The sequence below is a fragment of the Candoia aspera genome, chromosome 2, assembly GCF_035149785.1.
Source record: "Candoia aspera isolate rCanAsp1 chromosome 2, rCanAsp1.hap2, whole genome shotgun sequence".
In the NCBI taxonomy this organism is placed as follows: Eukaryota; Metazoa; Chordata; class Lepidosauria; order Squamata; family Boidae; genus Candoia; species Candoia aspera.
This window is the reverse complement of record NC_086154.1, coordinates 143,589,195-143,611,326: the sequence shown is the minus strand read 5'-3', so window position 1 is coordinate 143,611,326 and position 22,132 is coordinate 143,589,195. Positions and strand designations below refer to the sequence as shown.

The 22,132-nt window shown below is 42.9% G+C and overlaps 1 protein-coding gene across 1 annotated transcript; it reads left to right on the top strand.

Moving 5' to 3' along the window:
- Positions 1-98: 98 nt before the first annotated feature.
- Positions 99-11,584, top strand: LOC134490725 (E3 ubiquitin-protein ligase TRIM39-like). Its single transcript, XM_063293968.1, has 6 exons — positions 99-706; positions 5,461-5,556; positions 8,782-9,012; positions 9,977-9,999; positions 10,174-10,274; positions 10,508-11,584. The coding sequence occupies exons 1-6, from the start codon at positions 275-277 to the stop codon at positions 11,089-11,091; spliced, it is 1,467 nt and encodes a 488-aa protein (XP_063150038.1). The 5' UTR covers positions 99-274; the 3' UTR covers positions 11,092-11,584.
- Positions 11,585-22,132: the final 10,548 nt, after the last annotated feature.

Here is a 22,132-nt window from a genome sequence, read left to right as displayed (position 1 = left end):
GTTTGGGAAATTACGCAAGGTGGTGACCTTGCCTTTTGGCTTAAGCCCTGTTCTCCTGCCTCCCCTTTCTATTTCCTTTCAAAAGAAGCTTGGTTTCTGTGTGTTTGCCTTGGTCTGGAATGAAAAGCGTCAACAACAGAAAGAAGCGGATGGAAGGGTTCCAAGAAGGAAATTCTTACCCAAAGCTTCCTCCCTGCTGTAACCACTCCCTCGTGTGCTGCAAATGAGGCTGCTGTCCACCCTCAGGCAGATTTTCATGGTCTTCTAGGCAGGCATGGCCTCCTGGGTGGATGACCCCGTGGAGAGGCTTCAGGACGAGGTCTCTTGTTCCATCTGCCTGGAGTATCTGAAGCACCCGGTGACCATTGACTGTGGCCACAACTTCTGCCAGGTGTGCATCTCCGACTATTGCCAGCGAGGAGCCGGTTCTGCAACTGGGGCAGCTCTGTGCCCCCAGTGCCGGACGGGGTTCTTGCTGAGCAGCTCCCGCTCCAACAAGCAGCTGGCCAACATTGTGGAGGGCATCGAGCAGCTGGCTCGGAGGCCCAGCCAAGGACTCATCGAAGCTTTGTGCGAGAAGCACAGCAAAAAGTTGCGGCTTTTCTGCCAGAATGATGGGGAGCCCATTTGCTTGGTGTGTGACAAATCCAGGGAGCATCGTATGCACTCGGTCCTGCCCATCGAGGAAGCTGCTCATGACTACAAGGTAAGGAGGAAGCTGGGTCTGGGGTCAAAACAGCCGGCCACGAGTGAGGATGGGCTTCTTTGCCTGTCCAAATCCTCAGTAGCCTACAGAGCTCACTGGGTGGCTTTGGGCCAGTTACACATGCTCAGCCCAGCCTACCTTATAGGGTTGTTGTTATGGAGGGGAGACTTCTCAGGTAAGCCTCCTTCGGCTGTCAGAGAGAAGATGGGCTGTATAGCCAATAAATAGACAGATGAAGCATAGATGCAGAAAACTGACCGCTCTTAGATTCAAATTGCCCAGGCAGGATTCAACTGTTCTTCCCTACATCAATGGGCATCTGCTAGAGGGGTAGTGATGTCATGTGCAAATGATACGCAGTTTCATCCAATGATGTAATCTGCATCATTTGCACAATGACATTGTGATGCACGTTATGTCGTCGTGGCTTCTGCCAGATGCTTGTGCCTTTGTGCTTCTCTGTTCTGTTTTTAAAAAAGCCCTCTATGACCCTTGACTTTGTTTTGGTGGAGACAGATGCATAACTGACAAGTGCAGTGGCTACCACTGTCTCACCCACCTTGGCCCTGAGGGGCTATGAAATTGCCAAGAGCATTAGTTAAGCTTTTTGAACATAATACGGAATTAAGGTTGCTCCTCTCAAAATCCTTACTGCATGCTGCTTGGGAAAATTAATCTCCACCCTTGCTCTGTGGATCCTGGGGGGTTTTGTGACTATTAAAAGAAGGCCAGGGGAGCGTGTTGCCTTCCACCTCTTGCCTTTTTGGCATCCCTGAAGTAGCACACGTGGGTCTCCTTGTGGCCTCCCATTCAGGCACTTTTAGCTTCAAAACTATTACAGCATCAGCTGCTCTCTCTGCTCTCTCTCTCTCTGTTTTGATTAGTCTGAAACTCTTTTAGCTTCTTTCAAAATAGCAGATTTTTTTTACCAATATTCCCCCATATTCCCTTCAAATTTGTCCTCGCCTTTCTTTAAATGCTGCCTATAATTCAAAGGGGGCTTGCTTCTCCCAGAAACAGATCTGATGTAAATACTTGCAGCCTTCAATGACTATTTCCAAATGAACCCCGGCAGGAAACATTTTCAGGGTTGATGTTATTCTCTTTGCTTCATAGCCTTTGACACAATCTATCTTCATGCAACAAGACTAGGCTAACCAAATTGGACTTGGCAAGACCTCCTATCTTCACCATGCAACATTAGAAGCTTACAGAGAGGATGTTGTTTTTATTAGTTCCATTTCTAAGCCTCGGAGAGGAAGCACTGGGATGGGAACTCCTAATGAAATCCACAAGCTTACTTCCCTCTTAAACAAGTAATTGCCCCCTTTGATAGCCTTCTGGAAACAAGAACAATGAAAAAAGTTAAGACAGACAAGTCCCTCACTGTAATCTGAGAATTGTAAAAAGCTATTAACCACCTTGTTTAATTTTAGCCAAATTACACATCTCAGCTTCCTACAATAGCTATAGTTCCTAAAACAGTGTTTCTCAACCTTGGCAACTTTAAGATATGTGGACTTCAACTCCCAGAATTCCCCAGCCAGCATATGCTGGCTGGGGAATTCTGGGAGTTGAAGCCCACACATCGTAATGTTGCCAAGCCTGAGAAATACTGTCCTAAAGAGATCAGCATCTTATAACCCAAGGTTATGCAACTTCTTTTTATTCCCAAAGGCCATATTGAACATGGACGTGTGGGGGGAAAGAGGAATGTGCTGAGCAGGTTTGTTGTTACAAAGCAGATAGCATCTCATTATGAGGATGAACAGGGTTATGCATTTTCCAGGAGTTTTAGCTTTTGAGAGGGTGTTTTTATTTGTTTTGGAAGCATATATTAGTACTTAGAGTACAGTTTTCCTGTACGTCCATCCTCAAAATGGTGGGAAATTGTGCTGCTCGTTTTTGTACAAGCTAGGCAAAACACCCAACAAAATCCTCTCCCTTTTCCAGACCAAATTTCCCCTTCCCCTTCCCTTCTCTTCCCAGTCCATGACTGTCTAGCTAGAAGAAATTTTTTGTTAGCCAAAAACTTGCTAATTGCTTTAATATTGGTCCCAAGTTAAATTTATTTACTACTGATTCTATAGGCACAGAACATCAAAATTAATGGTCTGAAAGAAAAAGATATCTTTAACAAATGCATCCAGTTAAAAACAACAAAGAAAGAAACCTAGAAACAGCTCTGTTGTGACATTTTTAGAGGGCAGTAATGTTCTGCAAACAGCTGTTGAGCAATTTTTCTTAACCCTTGTGGTAGCATTACATTTAGGAATTAGGATTGCTAGCCTTTTTTTTCACCTGGCAATATTCCTCCACCTTTTATAACTTGGCCAGAATTAAGCAGAATGAGCTTTCCTGAGCAGGCAGACAAAATGGATTAGAAAAAAGCCCGCCCGCCCCCCCACATTTCTATATATCAGCTGCTAAAGTGCAGTGGAACACAGCTGGACAATAAGTGGCAACTCTGATGTTATTCATTAAAAATGCTTCTACATCCACCTTTTTCTTTCCCTCTCTCATATTATTGTGGTAAAATTGTTCTGTCTGCAGCAACAGTGAGCTCACATCATTGTTGCCAACTTTTTATTCTCTTTTCCTGTGTTTTCAACAGCAACAGGTGGAAGTGGAAGCATTTGCAGACAGGAATGCCTATCTCCACATGTCACAGCCTTTATCATGAAACCTCGATCTCCTACTTTCTCCAGGAAGTAGAGAATCAGGTCAAACTTCCCTCAGAATGAAAAAAGGCCCTTGGAAAAATGGTGTAAACCTCTTCATTCTCTGAAACTTGGCTTTGACGACCCTTTACTGATAGTTCCCTCTTATCAGAGAATGGAACAGCTCTGTTTTCATGGTGTGTTATGCTTTTAGTGTCAACTTGTGATATGAACATTGTTTAAAACATTATCTCCAAGCCCAGTGATTTCTCCAAAAACTACTTTCTCCAGTTGGTAACCTCCTATCAACCACGTGTGACACGTCTGAACAGAGATGGGTTGACAGTAGAACCTTCCTTGAAGCATATCTAGGTATTTCTCTCTAGGTAAGATCCATGGATGAATATTAGTGTGGACATAGTAGTAAACATAGGTAAACTTTAGCCAAGAGTCATTAGGAGTTTGGCAGTCTATAAATGTGAGACTTAACTTTTATTTATTTTCAGAATTCAATGATCTCTCCATGAAGTGCTGGACAGGAGCAGCAGTTTTTGTAAAGAGCCCTACATTGACATGGCACTTGTTTGCTAGGAAAAGAAAGAAAAAGTCAAGAATTCCACTGTTTTGCCCATTTTCTAAAATAAAAATAATCACTGTCTCTTCCTGTATAGAGCAGCAAATGTATCAACAAACTGAGCTTATGTTTTGCTGGCGTGGAAATCTGAAGGCAGTAAAATGGATCAGATTTGCCACTATCCATACATTCCTAGCTGGCAATGCTGAAAAATCTGTCTCCTTACAGGATTCCTTGATATGATTATCCTGTTGAATGGCTACATTAGCAATATCATATGTTGTTAGGTATATTTACAAATGAGTGCACTCTGAGACAGTTTAGATAGTGTCAACTAGTTTCTGATGTGGCATGGTTATCTCTGTGGCTTGTAATGGGTTCAGTGGAATTATCCCATAGAAAGTGTTAGAAATCTGGAGCTGGCACCCAATAAGGACAAATAGTTATCAACAATTTATCCTTCTAGATCAGTCCTACTGTTTTCAAGGCCCGAAACTGGACCACTAAAACCACAGCCTGAGGTCGCCTTCACTATTGGCTGCCTTCTTCACTTCCTTCCTTTTTCTCAACTTTCTCTTTTAAAACCAGTGTGATATCCTTACTGTCTGCTCTAAGAAATGATGGTGATTTGCTTTGATTGTCTGCCACTGAGGGGGAATCTCTTTCTTTCCCTCCCTCCCTCCACGTTTCTATCCTGTTCTGCTGTGCTGAGTTGGGACTGACAGTGGAGCATCTTACTCCAAATAAGCAAGAGATGAACTAGCTTTATATAAATGGGTGCTGTCATTTGTTGGCATTTGGTTGTTTGCACTGACCAAGCCACTAAGTTACTATGGTAACAAATCACTCTGGCAGAGTCAGAAGGTCAAACTTAAGTATCCTCAGGTCTGGGTGTGAAAAAAATGACCATCTTAGGAACTTGCCTGGAGGGGAGTTTGCCTGGACTTATTTCAGTTTCCTTTTACACAGCCTCTCCTTCCAGTCCTACTCTGAGCGCGTGTGCGTGTATGAGCTTGTAAAGCTTTTGTGCCTGTCCAGGATATCTGGATATGAAACTTATGTTTTTGTGCTTTCTGTAAATACATTTATTTTTATAGAAATGCCTGGTGTGTGTTTTTTCTGATCTCTTGGGCCAAATGCTTTCCAGCAATCTCTAACATCATTGACTGACCTGAGAACCAGACAAGGCTTGAAGCATGAACATCATCTTGTGGCCAGAGGCTCCTGCCTTGAGATGATAGTCCCACAGGAACAATTGCTAGAGAAGCTCTAGTGGCACAGAGGCAATCCTAAGGAAGAGCGAGGAGCCTGGGTCCTCCAAAAGTTACTGGACTACAACCTCTCCGTCACCATTGGCCCTACTAGTGGAGGCTGCTGGGAACTGTAGCTTTGGGGAGGGGGTTACACATTCTCAAGCCCTGTGCTAAGATAATTTCCCCCAACTTTCCCAGTACAGTATGTTAGATCGAAGATGTATGCATACACCTACCCCCACACCTTGTGTGTGTGTTCTTTCCTAGATGAAGCTCCAGGAAGCTGTGGACAATCTCAGAAAAATGCTGGCAGACGCCACAAAGCTGGAAGCCCAGGAGGAGGAAAAAACCACCCACTGGAAGGCAAGCCCCTAATCATGTCCCCCTGACTCCAACTACCTCTTGTTTACCCTGATTCCTAATTAATAGTGTTGGGTGCAGATCCTTCAGCAAGATGCTTTCAAGTGCCTCGCTAACTTTGTGGTGGGAAGATGCAAAAGCAGCTGCAGCCTCTTAAAGGCCCAACAGGGCTGCACACCAAGTCTTTGAGAAGCTCCAACTTTGCACTGCAGATCCCAAAGGAAGGATTTGTACAGCCCTACTAATGATGAAAGGGGAGAAATATTAAGGGAACAGCTAGACAGCCATGTTAAAGTGCTCTATTGCACTCCATGAGCCAGTGCCTTCAGTGCTGATGCCTATGCTCTATCCTTGCCTTGCTCCTCTATCTAAGAGGAGCAAGGCCAACAAGTGCTCCTGTTGTTATCATTTTAAGGAAGGATAAGTGAAGAAATCAATATTTCATATCTCTTCCCATAAAGCATCACCTCTCCTGGGGAGAACAACCAACAACTCCTCTCTTTAATAGATGGTGGGTCAGGATGGACAAGTATAGATCAGTGCTTAGGATGGCTAGTGTAGCCACCTGTCAAGTTGCCCACTAACAGGTTGTAGGTGTGGAGGTGTTCTGTACCTGTTACCTGTCATTTGGCTTTCCCCACCAAAGTAGTAGAAATAGTAAGAAGTAGAACCATGTGAAATCCTTTGTCAGCAGAAGCAAAGGAAATTTTATAATTAGACTCACTGGTGACAGGACCAGGAACACACAGCTGGCAGAACCTGGCTCGAGAGAGCACTACGTGTCTGGTTTTTAAACACAGGTCTAGTGCTCTTTCAAAAGAGGGCTAAACCCAAGTATATAAGGAATTTGTGTAAGGCCTGACTTTAGACTGCTCTGGCCAGGTATTATACAAGCAGGTGACTCTATGTAAGTCAGATATCTCACAGCCAAGCCAAAATAGTCATGGAAGGACAGTTTCTACAGGCTGGAGGAGAGGAGGTACCCACCACAGCCTAAAGTGATTAATAGGAGCTGGGCAGACTCTAAACTCTGACTGCATCAGCAACCACGTGAAATTTACCATAGGAAAAGTCATGTCAGGTGAAGAGTGAAAACATTATTTTAATACTGGAATAGCTATAGATGACTTTATGCTGCCTCAGCAGTGGACTGGGCATGAGATAAAGATATCATCATGAGTACACAGCAGACAAAACCAGTTATGGGGGCCTGTTTGTGTAATGGTTGGGGGAAGAGGAACAGCCCTGTATGAGGAACAGAAGCAGGGCAAAGCGTGCCAAAGATGTGATGGATTTATGTGGCAGTTTCCTCATTCTCAGTGATGTAAGAACTACTAGCAGGCTTTGTGTTTGCCTCGTTTCCCGCAAATGTCTTTACAACCCAGAAGTGAATCAGCCGGTAGCTATTTGGCTCAGATGTTGGGAAAGATCCACTGTTACTCAAATTGTTGATGTCCCTCTTTTTATCACTGAAATTGGAGGGCTCAAAGCCACCCTGATAACGTTCTGGTCCCACAAGTGTGAGAAGCTGGTTCTGATGACTGGACATGTGTTTGTGTGTGAGATATTCCACACTTTCTCAGAGACTCTTGGGAGGGTTGGGTCATGCATATGTCACCCTCACTGTGAAAGAACCACAATTCTCAAGCAGTTCCTTGTTTTGCTTTTTCAGTTACTAAGGAATGTGGCTAAACTCCTACAAGCAGGAAGAGCGAGACATTTGCCTGAGACTCTTTACAATTAAAAGAAAGAAAAAAAAACTATGGTGCTGCTCCAGTTGAATGGATTACAGAAAGGAAATCCCCTTGCCTCATAGGAGATTCACAAAATCCTGGGCTTGCATAGACAAGTTCGGGGTTTCTGGGCAAGTCCCCGTAGCTGTGCTTTTAAAATTCGATTTTCAGGCACTAACAAACTTATTTTCCCCAGATCAAAGTGAACATCAATCTATGTGCATCTCCAATTTTTCATTGAGCACTGATCTAAAATTAACTAAGTAGCATGGATATGGACTACCACGCACCAATTATCAACTAAATATATGCAGTGAAACTCAAAAAACTCAGCAGGAAAAAGAATTCTGGAGAGGTAGACATATTGCTTTCTTCCAGTTAAATGGTTTGTTTTGTAACACTTTAAAGACAAACCATGAATCTATTACGATAAAAAATGCACTTCAGCAGTTGCAAGTATAAAAGAGTCCCTTTTGGGAGATGGGCAGTGATAAATTTGATTAATAAATAAATAAATATACACAACACGAATCGAATTTTAAAAGCACAGCTATGGGGACTTGCCCAGAAACCCCGAACTTGTCTATGCAAGCCCAGGATTTTGTGAATCTCCTATGAGGCAAGGGGATTTCCTTTCTGTAATCCATTCAACTGGAGCAGCACCATAGTTTTTTTGTTGGGAAATAGTAAGTAGGGTTAACTTAGGGACATGAAAACCAGGAAGTACAGATGGGGACAATTATTTAAGCATTGCTGGAGTCATAGCAAAACTATGTAACTTGCCCCTCCGCTCTGGTTCAGAAGTTTGGAAGATAGCCAGTGAGAAACCAATTGTAAAAAGAACCAGGAAAGATTGGGGATAGGCTGGCCAGCAAAAGGTGTGCTCCGGGTAAATTCATGGAAGTGGTAATCAAAGACAAAAAATAACAAATTGCATAGAGGCAAATTATGCAAATTAGCACATTTCCATCACAATGTAAATTATGTGCAGCACATCATTTGCACAAGGACATAAGTACTAAGTCTGTCTTTATTACCCTTTTTCCAAAGCTACATTCTTTTTATATTACTTTTTATTAATCTATTTATTAATCAAATTTATCACCGCCCATCTCCCTAAAGGGAGTCTTTCCTTTCTACAGAGTAGATTAGTTTGAGTGAAAATGTTTAGGGGCAAATGCAGGGCAAAAGGGGACTCCATCTGTTGTTGCCATCTGGATGCAGGAGAATCCACTTTGAACTAAAATGGATCTGTAATGGATTTAGTAAATATCCATTGCCCCTGTGTCCTATTAGGGGTGTGATGGATGTTACTATGATCCTGAAAAGAAATATATATGCTCTCTAGTAATGGATTATTTCCTTTCTAGGAAGGGCAGGTGCTTCAGTGTTACCACCTGAATGGGGGTTACTATTATTAAAGGAATAATATATGAGGCCAGCTGGCTTAAGTAGTCCGAAGCCCAGCATTGCTTCCTTTTGATCCCCCTGCTAGGAGAAAGTTGAGAAACACCGAGCCCTCATCATATCAGGTTTTGAAAGACGCCGCCAGGCAATGGCTGAAGAGGAGCGGCTGCTTTTGAAGCGTCTTCAAGAGGAAGAGCTGGGAACACTGAAGAAGCTGGAGATGAATGGGGCCTTCCTTCTTGGGCAGTGTGCTGGGCTGCAGAACCTCATCTTAGAGATAGAACACAAATGCCAAGAACCAGCTGCCTCCTTGCTCAAGGTGAGGTCCTTCAGAATGGCCAGCTGAAAGGAGCAAGAGAAAACCATTGCTGTCTTCAGCAGATTTGTCACGTCCTCTTGCTGCAGAGCTCAGCAATATCTCATACCTCTATCTATCTATCATCTATCTATCTATCTATCTATCTATCATCTATCTATCTATCATCTATCTATCTATCTATCTATCTATCATCTATCTATCTATCATCTATCTATCTATCTATCTATCTATCTATCTATCTATCTATCATCTATCTATCTATATCTATCTATCTATCTATCTATCTATCTATCTATCTATCTATCTATCTATCTAATTTCTCTGCTGCCCATCTTGTACACAACAACAATTTTCATGCTTTGTTTCTTGTATTATTAATCATGGCATAGTTCCCGAACTGTTGCTGTGAAAGGATGGAATATGGAATTACAGAATATGCAGCATCAGTTCATTGCCATTTCTAGAATTTTACAGTGGTAATAGTTAGAAGCTTGCATTACTGCATTTGTAATGGGACTGGATCCTGGGGAAGGTCAATTTGGTGCTTGCTATCAACTCCTATGTTTTTTCTGAGCAATATGACTTTGGTAATTGAGGTGGCATACACATGGATTGATAAATAAACTGTGAATTGTATACAGAATATCCTAGATCCCTGTGCAAAATACAGTGTTATGTCTGATCAATAACTTCGGAGTCTGTGTTTTAAGCAAATGGCAACGCTGCTGAAAGCATTAGTATTTTTCCCCCTAACTTTTTCCTGGACTTTGTTCTTTAGCACCTTGAGGGCTAGAAACATAATAATAATTACCCCCCCTCCAAAAAAAACCAAAACCCAACAGTTTGTCTAATATGATTTTGATAGGGCAGTATTAACAATGGGATTCAGTACTTACAAGTTCCTTCAGCAAGATTTTAAAAAGAATACAATGAACATTTACCATACTTTTGTTTTTTCCTCTAGGATGTGAAAAAGACTTTAAGCAGGTCAGTGTACTAAATTTAGACAAGTATTTGCATGTTTAATTTTGAAATAAAACTGGATTGAAGTTTGCTTCCAAATAAGCAGATAAAGGGTTGCATTTAGTCACTTTCGTTGACCCTGGATTAAAAAATGATGCTTTTGACTTCTGTGGGATAACTGATGAAATTTCTCCCCAGGAGTGAAGAAATATCCCTGAAAGAACCGCCACCGATTTTGGTGGAGTTGCAAGACTCATATGATGTCCCTGGATTGATGGAGTTATTACAAAGTTACAATGGTAAATGAGAGGTGCTCATCTAGTGCTGTGCTTAATGTATTGTATTGGGTCATGTGTTCAAGTCCTCCACTTGACCTTGGAGCTCAAGGCTTTGGACAGCTCTTCTTCCTTAGCATCACAGGATTATGGGGGGGGGGGATTGAGAGTGGCCCAATAGTTGACAGTTGCATACATTCATAAGTTATGACTGGAAAAACAAGAACAGGCCTGATAATTTCCATTTCTGCCTTCAGCATTGGTGACCTTTGATCCTGATACAGCCAATCCTTACCTGCAATTATCAGAGGACCTCCTCAGCGTTCAAGTGGTGGACCAAAGGCAAGATCTGCCCAAGAGCTTGTCTCGCTTTGAAACATGCACTTGTTTAATGGGCCGTGAGCGGTTCACATCTGGGAAACATTACTGGGTGGTGTGTGTGGAACGCAAGTCCAGCTGGACACTTGGAGTGTGCAAAGAATCAGTGAGCCGCCAAGGTATCTTCACCCCCTCACCGGCAATAGGGTTCTGGACTGTGTGGTTGAGGAATGGTGATGAGTACGCAGCCCTTACCTCCCCACTCACAGAACTCGCGCTGAGATCAAGGCCAAAGCAGATTGGCATCTTCCTGGACTATGAAGCAGGAGAGGTTTCCTTCTATAATGGCAATACTGGTTCCCACATCTTTACCTTCTCAGATGCCTTCTCTGAGACCCTTCGGCCTTACTTCTACCCTGGAATTCAGGCAGGGGGCCTCAATGATGCTCCCCTCATCATCCAGTCAGCCAAAGATCAGCCAAGTCTTTCTCTTCTTGCCAGTGAGACCTTTCCATATCCCTAGGGCTGGTCCCAGATGAACCATTGAATATGGGATGGGACATTCCATGGGACCTCCGAGTGATGCTGTTCATTGCTCATGCTATCCTCATCTGTGTCTGTTGACATGTTGTCACCCCGAGACAGAGGCCATTCCTGTATCACAAAAATGTTTCCAAATGGATCATTGGATATGAAATAGACATGGCTTATTCCTGCAATTTCATGAGATTGTTGCCATTCTACAGTCATCCTATCACTTTTTAAGTCCTTTATCTCTGAGTGAGTCCCCTCCTTTTTTCTCCTAAAGGGTGACTGAAAAACAATTATTAGGGATTGAGGAGGTGATGGAGTATATACCAAGGATGTGTGTTACCATTTGTCATTATTATTACTATTGATGTTGGACTTACATGGATATTTATTTTAGCTGGTATTATTATTTCTACAGCTTTTGTAAACTGCTTGGATCCTTCTGTTGGAAGTGGCCCAAAAGCACCTGAAATAAATAAATAAAGAAATAATGCCACAATGTCTAAAAATGATTGAATTTATGAATTTATTTATTTACTTATCTATCAAATTTGTCACCGCCCATCTCCTCCCACCGGAGGGACTCTGGGCGGTTTACAACAAAATACTCAGTAAAACAATAAATATATAAACTGCATTATAAAATTACATATTATTAATAATATAAATAAAAATAAAGTCCAGATGGCTGTATCTCATTCAGTCTTCCCATGGAAGGGGTACTTCAAGGCACTAGCCAACTCCAGGCATGACTGTTCTCCTCCCCGCCCCAGGCCAGCTGGCAGAGCCAGGTCTTCAAGTTTCTCCGAAAGGCCAGGAGCGATGGGGCAAGCCTCACCTCTGGGGGCAAGATGTTCCAAAGGGCAGGTGCTGCTGCAGAGAAGGCCCACCTCCTGGACGCCGCCAGATGGAATTCTCTTACCGACGGGGTCCTCAGCATGCCCTCGCTGCAAGATTGGGTGGGGCAGGTTGATGTAACGGGGAAGAGGCGGTCCCTCAGGTAACCTGGCCCCATGCCATGTAGGGCTTAAGTTACAAAAGGAATAAACATGCAGAAGTTCAAAACAGCAAGAAGCCAAACCGATGTATAAGAGTTTCCTGGGGGGAAAAGTGTAACATCTGAGGGAAATCTGGTTTAGACTCAGATGCTTAATTCCTGTTGGGATCTGTTCTGCAGATCCTGCTCTGTCTGTGTGTGTATCTCACTGTTTATCTCTCCCTTACCTCTTCCTCTGACTTTGTCCTCTCCTTCCCCTTCCATACTTACTTCTCTTTTTTCTTACTCCTTCCTTCAAACTACTTTTGTTTCCTATTCTCATCCTCCTCTCCTTTCTCTCAGCCAACCTGGCTATATATACCTGCATCAGGATTCTAGAATTTCAAAGTACTGCAACCACTGTTTTAGAATTAAATCTGTCTCTTCCCTTCGCTGCTCTGTTTGCCATTCATATTCAGAATTTATAAAACATTTTTGTTACGCATACACACTCACCACACTTGGCAACAGTTATTTTCTGCTTCCAGAATTTTTAGTTTAATGCAACAGCAAATGTCATAGAATTGGGCAAAATTCATATTTATTTCTAAAATATATATTTATTTTAAAATGTATGTGGAATGCAATTTCTGTCAGTGGCAGTAGTTTCTAGAGCTGATTTTTGAGGTTGGAGGAGTGAATTAGGAAGCACATGTTGCCTTCCCTGGAGCATGGGAAAGTGATCAATCAGCTTTTTAAAAGACCATATAGGAAACAAGGTGCCTTTGTAGGTACAAAAATTGTAATGTATAATCATATAAGCCAAATGCATGCATAAAACCAATGAAACAGTCCAACTGGGCTATGCATGTTTGTAAGTATTATAACCATCTCAGTGCTGGTATCTGCTCCTGCAGGACAGATCCAACAGTCAATAAATTTTCTCATGCGGGGGGGGGGGGGAAATATTATAAATAATTTGTTTGTATTAAAAAAATAAAGCACAGTGGGAAGTAAGAAGCTTGGAAACAACAACAACATTATTTCTGGTGGGTCTCAGTCAGCAGTGCTTGACTTATAAGGCAAGAGTTGCAATGACTGTGTTATGGCAACTGTTGAATTAATGGTGGGTCAAAAAACCCTGAGAAATGAATACAGTAGTAAGAAAGAAGTTTTAAAAAGTTTTTTGTTTGTGTGTCTCCATGTATGTACACTCTCTCTCTCTGTATGTATGTATGTATGTATGTATATATGTTTGTGTATGTGTATACACCATATAAAATATATGGTATACGTCCAGGAAAAGCTGCCCACAGGTAAAAGCGATTGCCAGTTGCTTTTTAGAAGAGAAAGGTGAGAGGGTTCAGCAGGAGGTGAATGGTCCAATGGTTGCCTGCAATCTGAACTTCATATTGGCATGTGGTTGCCAAAGTGTCTCAGTCTGGACAGGATTTTTTAAAAAGCCGCCTTAGGGTCCAGCCAGCATGAGTACAGGACCAGGGCAACTGAAACTAAGTGTGGATATGCCCTAAGGCACAGCAGATCTCCACTCCGCTCTGTATTGAGGATACCAGCATCAAGATTAGCTGGCTTTTATATAGTTTGCTTGTTGTCTATTTCTTGTGCTGTAGGTTAAACCGCTGAGCTGCTGAGCTTGCTGATCGGAAGGTCGGTGGTTTGAATCCGCGTGACGGGGTGAGCTCCCGTTGCTAGTCCCAGCTCCTGCCAACCTAGCAGTTTGAAAGCATGCCAATGTGAGTAGATTAATAGGTACCCCTTCAGCGGGCAGGTAACGGTGTTCCGTGTAGTCATGCTGGCCACATGACCACGGAAGTGTCTACGGACAAACGCCGGCTCTTCGGCTTTGAAACGGAGATGAGCACCGCCCCCTAGAGTCAGACACGACTGGACTTAATGTCAAGGGAAACCTTTACCTTTACCTTATTAATTTTATTTAATTTTCTATCCTGCCTTTATTATTTTCATAAATAACTCAAGGTGGTGAACATACCGAATACTCTTTCCTCCTCTTTTCCCCACAACAACCCTGTGAGGTGAGTTGGGCTGAGAGGGAGTGACTGGCCCAGGGTCACCCAGCCGGCTTTCATGCCTAGGGCAGGACTAGAACTCAGTCTCCTGGTTTCTAGCCCATTGCCTTAACCACTGGACCAAACTGGCTCTCTTAATATATTTACTGTTTATCTTAATTGTCTTAATATATTTATTTATTGTTTTTGCATTATCACTTCCTTTTTTTCATATTTGCAATTTGCTGAGAATATTTTCAAAATATAACAAAATGTAGTTGCAGGATATTCTTTTACCACAAGAGGTCCCCATACCCTTCTGCCAATTGTCAGGCTGAATTCAAGAGTTCTGTTGGTCCTAAAGAGACCCCTTGGTTCGTGCACTCGGTGCAAGTTCCAATAAACACACAGAGTGGGAGAAATAACTGTTTATTGAAGACGTCAACATAAAGGAGGTCTCTCCATATGGCTATATGGTTTGGTGGAGAGCCCCAAACAATTCCACAGTTCACTTTTTATAAGCAGTTCGAACCATGCCCAATCCCAATCATCTAAATGTAGACATCATTTCCTTTGACACTTTTTACACACACATGAATTCTGGAGGCAATATAAAGCAGAAGATAGATACATGATTTTTAAAGCCGGCAAAGTGTTCTCGCTGCATTGTAAAATAAAAATGCATTTTTTTCTGTCCAGACCAAGCTTAGAATGTATGTGATTAGGGAAAAAAAAGGGGGATCAATTGATGCAGAAATGCTCACTTCGAAAGAGGCCAAGGATGGGTGGCTACTGAAATAATGGAGCTTGGGCAGCTTTGAAGGCTGAATTGGGTTGGTTTGTTGGTCATCCATCATTTAAATTTGGAAGCAGGGAGAAGGGAAAGCTCTAACCAGGGTTGATTTCCTGAGAATTCTCCTTTTTTTCCTGTTCTGACCCTTTCACTATCTCCTTTCAGTGACAGCAGTTATTGTTTTCATTATGCCATCTGCATGCATGGCACTTTATTTACTTATGTAAATGGAACACACCCTGATGGCATAATGTGGACAAATATATTTTACATATTTGGCTTTCTTCCAGATGCATATGGATCCCGTGCCATGAGTTATATGTTTTCTTTTCCTGTCGCTGCTTATTTTAGTATCATAATTTTTGTCTTGCTAGGTTATAATGGGTGTAATGACAATAACTGGATTGTTGCACAAATCCCCGGAGAGGTCTAAATTTGGATTTTGTGATTGTCTTACCTAATGATGGGAAACATCATACTCATCTTCTCAAACAGCTCAAGCCTGTAAATTACAGTGACACCCAAAGATACGCAAATGAATTTCCTAAAGGTGGGAAGAAGGACATGGGTGAGATCACTGAGGATAATTGTAGGCTTGCATAATCAGGGAAGTCCCAGCCATCTCTCCAGGATATCTTAATTGTTCTTTGCCCAAGTGAGTTTCTCTCTTGAACGAATGCTAATTTTAAGTCAGCGTATGAAACTGGGTTTTACTCAGAGATGAAGCAGCTTTGGAGGGGGCATACGTGGCACACAGTTAGGAATAGGGGAAGCTGCCTTAGACAACAGAGCCCACTGCCTGGACTGAAATCCTCAGCAGCAGCTTATGTATTTATTTACGAGTTTGTAAACTGTTTTAGTCAAGGTGGCTCTGACAGCAACAGTGACAACAATAAGGATAAAATATACACAATATCTAATTACTGTTTAAATAATTATAATTAACATAACATTTCTGGCACCAGGAGCATTTCAGCACTCAAATGCCAAAGATCTTCTGGAACAGGCAGGTTTTAAGAGCTTTTGGAAGGCCATGAAGGCTGGAGACCCTCTTGCCTAGTGGTCAAGATGCTTCAAGGGGGGGTGGTTGCCACAGAGGACGCCTGCCTTTGGGGCCCTTCCCATCACACTTCTCAATAGGCAAGGACCTTCAGTAGATTTTCTCTGTGTCAGCCTTGTGAGGTAGTCCAGACAAGAAGCACGCTCAGATGAACTAATTCTACTTTATTGTAAGGTTGCATTAACAGAATCTTGCAAGTCTGAAAGTACGTATCTCCCTTGTTGCCTGTACAGCCCAAGAAGCTAGGGAGGGTCTCTTCTGAGATGTTTGCTATGCCCACATTCTTGCTGTGGGCTCAGCTGCCTCTTATCTGACTGTTGCCCTGGCTGGGGCTCTTCCCCCTGTCTCCCAAGATCATTCCCACATACCATTACAGTCTGTGCCCTTGGATGGGCTGGGTGGAATCTATATGGGAAAGAGTCTTGGAAATATCCTGAGCAACATTGGGCTACATAGGTAATAACTAACATCTTGAATTGCACTTGAAAACATTGGCAGCCAGTGCAGCTCTTACAGCAATGGTGTTATATAATGAGACTGTCCACTAATCCTATGGGCTACAACTGAAGTTTCCAAGTGGTCTTCAAGGGCAGCTCCATGTAAAGCAAATTACAGAAATCCATATGGGTGAGTGATCATCTTAAGTACCTTCTGTTCTAGGTAAGTCTGCAATTGGTGTTCCAACTTCAGCCTTTCTGACGAGGGACTCTATCTGCTGTTCCAGCAGGAGCCATGAGATCAGGGGCAACTCCAGACTCTGAACCTGCTCTCCACAACAGAGTGCAACCTCACTGAGAGACAAAGACAGTATGTTCCAGAATCAGTGGGCTTCTTAATGAATAGCCATTCTGACTTGCTTGAGCTTGTTCCTGCTGATCCAGAACTTTGAAAGCCTCCAAACACTTGGTCATGGCTTCTGTTGCATTTGACTTGGGATGGAGATGTCAACTGGGTATCTCTGCATGCTGATGATAGCTCAGCCTCAACTGGTGGATGACCTCTCCCAGGGAACTGAATAACTTTATTGATTAGTCAAATGACCATATCAGAAAGTTGGGCATCAGCCACTATAAAATATAAAATGTAATACCATAAAACAGCTAAAAACAGTAAAATTAACTAGAATATACTATGTTGTGATAAAATACGATAAAATACAGTAAGATAAAATAGAGATAAAATTGTAAGATAAAAATGCAGGATGTGATAAAACAAGTGATAAAATACAGAAACAATGTGAGTTTAAATGAATTCATCACCTTTACATGCCACCCCAATGCGTTCTATAAATCACGTTCTCAGTTGGACAGCCCTAACTATATACTTAACAGTTCTATTGACCACATACCTATTTGTGCCCTGGAGGAAGTAACATAGTCTTTTGTTACGATCCCAGTATGTGGTTCTGTCAATTAGTGCCTGAAGGTACTGAGCCCTTGCTGGGGCATCTAGTTGGCAGTTAAATAGGACATGTGCAATGTCTTCTACTTCAGGTGCTCCACAAACACATGTCCACTCAAGGTAAGGCACTTGGTGAAATCGTCCATATTTGACCATAGAATCTAACTGCTCAAATCTTGCTCTAGTAAGAGCTATCCTATGGTATTGCATCAGACCCGTTGTCAGGTACTTTTCTATTTGAAAGGACAGTTTATTCTTGGCCAGCCATTTTGACGACTTATTGTGTGCAAGTGACTCCATGTCTGTTTGGGCATTAACATCCAAGACTCTTTGTTTTAATATTGCCTTGGCCTGGTCTCCAGCTGAAAGTAAGTATTGTGATGAAAAGCCAAGGAATGTGCTAGTTCGGAGGAGTTGGTTGATCCATGTGGAGGGTTGAGGTGTGCCCATCTGTTCTTCAAGGCACATTTTTGGTAGTCTATCAGGTTCCATTGGGAGAATCCGCCACCAATAGTTGAAAACTTTGGTTACTGATAGACTGTGAATGGAATGGGTGCCTGTCTCAGCTCTTGCTGCTGCTGCAGGTGTATTCCTGTCGGTCCCCAGAATAGTTCTTAAGAAGCGTGCTTGATTTTGTTCAAGTAAGGAGGCCTTTGATAGGCCCCACAATTCGGCACCATATGTTAGCACAGGTACAACTTTTGCCTTGTGGACCTTCAGAATGGAGAGCAGAGAGCAAGGGTGGTTGTAGCTGAGTAGTCTGATTAGTGTATTAGAACTTGCTGTGACCTTTGCAGAACTTGCTTGTAATGATTAGCCCAAGGCCCTGTATCTGTAAAAACCACCCCTAGATATGAAAAAGAGTCTATTTGTTTTATAGGCTCCCCATCCAAGTGCCAATTGTATTTGGCCCGTCTTTTCCCAAAAACCACCACTTTGGATTTGGATTTGGACTTGTTAACGTTTAAGAAGTTTGCAGCGCAGTAAGCACCAAATTTCCCCATCAATCTTCTCAGGCCTACTTGGGAATGTGCCATCAGAACCATGTCATCTGCATACAAGAGGATATTGATATGTCTGTTGAGGATCTTTGGCATGTGGACATCCGTAGAACGGAGAAATCCTGGGATGTTGTTAACATAGAGATTAAACAACACTGGGGCCAAGATACATCCTTGTCTGACACCTTTGTGGGTGGGTATGCTCTGTGTAAGAGAGCCATTGACTCTGGTACGGACTTTCAAGTGTGTATTTTTGTAGAAGGCCTTTATCAAATATAAAAGCCTAGGTTCCATATTTAACTTGGCCAGCTTTTTCCATAAGATATCTCTATTTATGGAGTCAAATGCCACGCTAAGATCAATAAAAGATGTAAACAGGTGCCTTCCATCAGTTGTATATTTAGTGATAAGATGGCGTAAAACAAAGCAGTTGTCTATTGTCGAGCGCCCATGTCTGAACCCAGCCTGTTCTTCCACTAGTATATTTTTCTCGATTGCCCAGTCCTCTATTTTTCTCAGGAGATGTTTTGCCTACATCTTAGTGGTAATATCAATGAGGCTTATGGGTCTGTAATTTTTAGGGTCTTCCTTGTCTCCTTTTTTGTGTATGGGAACTATGATGGAAAGTTCCCATCCTGCTGGAATATGGCTGGTGTTGTCTATGTATGTAAAGAGTCCTGCCAGTAGTGGGGCCCACCAGTCAGTCTGTGTCCTGAAAAGTTCTGGTGGTAGGAAGTCTTCGCCAGGTGCCTTATTGGGTTTCGGTGAGTGGATGATGTGTTTAATTTCTGTCACTGTTACTGGTAGCCAAGGAGGAAAATTATCAAGGGTCAGAGGCTCAGTAGTCATCTTTTCAGGATTGTCCTGCTTGGAGCTGGCAAATAGGGTAGTATAGAAATCCTCCCAGACTGAAGCTGAAATGGGGATATCAAGTAGGAGCTTAGGCTCCTTCAACATGCCAGATACGATATTCCAAAATATGACCAGATTAGACCCTTTTGCTGACTTTTCTAGCTCAGACCAAACTGTAGCTGTATATTGAGCCTTCTTATTGGCTGTTAGTTTCTTATAATTGTGTCTGAGCTTTAACATCTTGGCGTGGTTGTTTGGGGTGGGGTTTCTTTGAACCAGATGCATAGCAGCTCTTAGGGTTTTTCTTGAGCGAGAGGAATCAAGATTGAACCAATTAGATCTTATGGGCTGTTGGTTCCTAACTGGCAGTTTGTCTATGAAAAAGTTTCTTAATGTGCTGCGCAAATTGGCATATCCAGTAAGGATTCTGTTTGGGTCTTGAGTAGTTGTCACAACCATGTTCACCCAAGACTGGGCCCTCTCAGAGTTCATAAAATTAGAAATTGCCTTAGTATCCACCTTAGTCCATTTAAGCCTCCTGTTTTGCCTCACTTCAAGGTTAGCAAGTAACCTCTTGTCGTGTGTTGTTGGCGATCGTAAATTGGAGTTACCATAGAATTTAACTGCAATCAGTTGATGATCGGTGTCCTCCCTCACGTGAACTTGAATGTCTGAGAATAAGTTTGTTTTGTCTGTTGAGAGACGTATATAATCCAAGACACTGCTAGCATTCCCAGCATGGAAGGTAAAGGGATATGTGAAGCAGCTGCCTTTGCCTCCTAGGACGTGAAGGTTGCATGTATATATCAGAGAGATCAGTTTGGAGCCAGCCATGTTCCTTTTAGAGTCTCTGGAGTGCCAGGGTGGGTCGTTTGTTAAGTAGCTCTCAGGTATGATGCCCAAGTGTATGTAATCATACAAAGAAGCCCCCACCCTAGCACTGAAGTCTCCCAGTAGGATCACAGTGGCTTTGGGATGTTTTATGTTTATCTCTAGGACTGTCTTTTCTAATTGTACCCAAATATCAGAAGAGAAACAGGGGGAGGAGTATGGTGGTATGTATGCATTTAGCAGCACAACTTCAAATGATTTGTATTTGAATTGGATAGCTAGGAGATAGAAGGGGTCTTCTCTGAGGACCAGTTGCTGCCCTTGCCAACCCAGCTCTGCCTTAGCAAGTACGCATAATCTCCCCCCCGCCCCAAGGCCTGCCCTTTTGAATAAAATTTGCGCGCTGGTATAGACCAGGATCTGAAGCCTGTTAAGTGAGCTTCCTCATCACTGGTGGTTAGCCACCAAATTTGGAGAGGAATTCCAACAGATCTCCATCTGACATTCTATTCTTCCATCCCGCTATGTTCCATGACAATATCCGAATGGAGCTTCCTTGTTTGTTTGTTGCCAGGAAGGATGACTGGCGTTGTGCTGAGATCTGTAGTTGGATGGTGTGGCTCATGCAGTCATTCTACAGGTAGGATAAGATCCAGCATTCCTTCAGTATCTAGGAAGACACACTGGTTGAAATTTGGCCTTCCTTTACCGCTCTCTTGCTGCCATGTGGGTTCAGGTGAATTGTGTGGTGGCTTACACATAGGGTGGTAAGCATCAACAGGTTGTTGTTTCGTATCTGTGTCAGTGGCCAGAGGGGTTGTCTCAGTCTCAGGCGGTGGTCTTCTTCCTACCTCAGAGACTGCCTTTACCACAATTTCCTCTGGTTCCTGAGGCAGAGGTCTGCCTGGAGAGCTGGAAAAGGTGCCAATTTTTGAGTGAGCTAGACTGCTGTTATCTGTCTCAAATTCCTGGTGTGAGGGATTTGGATCTGCTCCAGGGGCCTCTGTATTGATGCTCTGCATATCTGAGTTCCACCTGGTAAGGGAAGGGGCCAACAAGTGCCAACAAGCTCTTTCTCAAAGTTATGACAATTGCCTTGGGTGGTTGGCAAAACTAGATCAATTAGTGGTTTGGCTGCTTTGCGTGTTGCCACCAGAGTCTCTCTCAGATCATCCAGTCTTTTTATAATGTCAGCTTGTTCCACGTCTGACAAGGCACTAAAGGAGTTAATCAGATTTCCCTCCAGAAGATCGCCTGTGCACTGTCTCGCTATAGGTAGTACCGAGTGTTCGCCTGGGCCGTCTTCTCTCAGGGGCTGAGCTGGTGAGGTGTCCTTGGGGTTATCTGAAGTGGAGTTGTCACTTTTGTTCTTTAAGGTGACAGTGCTCTCTAGGTCCAGCTGGCTTAGGAGTGGGCTGAGTTCCTCTGAACAAATCACCCGTGTTGGGACTATTGAAAAGAGGTGCAGAAAGGGCCTCATTTTAAACAGCACGCTAGAGATTATGGGCTGCCTGAATGTAAGTAGAATTCGCTCGCAGCCTCTGCTGAATGGGAGCCATTCAGCTTTTTCCAAATCGACCAGCTGCCTTTTGCATTGTAGTAACTGGCTTAAAGATAAGATAATTGCTCTTTTGGATCCCCATCATCCTCTGTTTACCCTGTTGTTTAATATTTGTAGGGTAATTTGATTAGGCTGTAAGTAATATTTACACTTTGAGTGTCTCTCTCCCTTGTTTGCATGGCCAATAGGCCCTTATTTCTCGCCCTTCTCCAGCTGTGTAATCAGCTCTCTCGGATTGCTAGCTGTCTCTCTCTTGCTTAGTACTGGGGGAAAGGTTACCTGTGACTTCCCTGCTAACTGCCTTTGTGGCACACCTCGTATGGGAAATCTGCGCTTCAGCAATGTTGCCATTTGCTTGATTTCCATTAAACTTCACAAAAGCTTCTCCCAAGGATCCACCTTGTTCTCAGTCGCTGTCAGCAGCTCGAAGAGGGAGAGAACAGTTTGTGCTGTCAGCAGGCTTTGTCTGCTTAAGTCAGTTATATTTCCGTTCTTTAAATTTATCAGGTTTGTGTTCTCACTCCCATCCCG

Bases quoted from the DNA above. Each gene is read 5' to 3' on its own strand.
- LOC134490725 (XM_063293968.1), top strand. From the start codon at position 275: ATGGCCTCCTGGGTGGATGACCCCGTGGAGAGGCTTCAGGACGAGGTC. The intron at 5,557-8,781 runs GCAAGCCCCTAA...TCCCCCTGCTAG, and splicing joins AAAAAACCACCCACTGGAAG to GAGAAAGTTGAGAAACACCG. The intron at 10,000-10,173 runs GTCAGTGTACTA...ATTTCTCCCCAG, and splicing joins GTGAAAAAGACTTTAAGCAG to GAGTGAAGAAATATCCCTGA.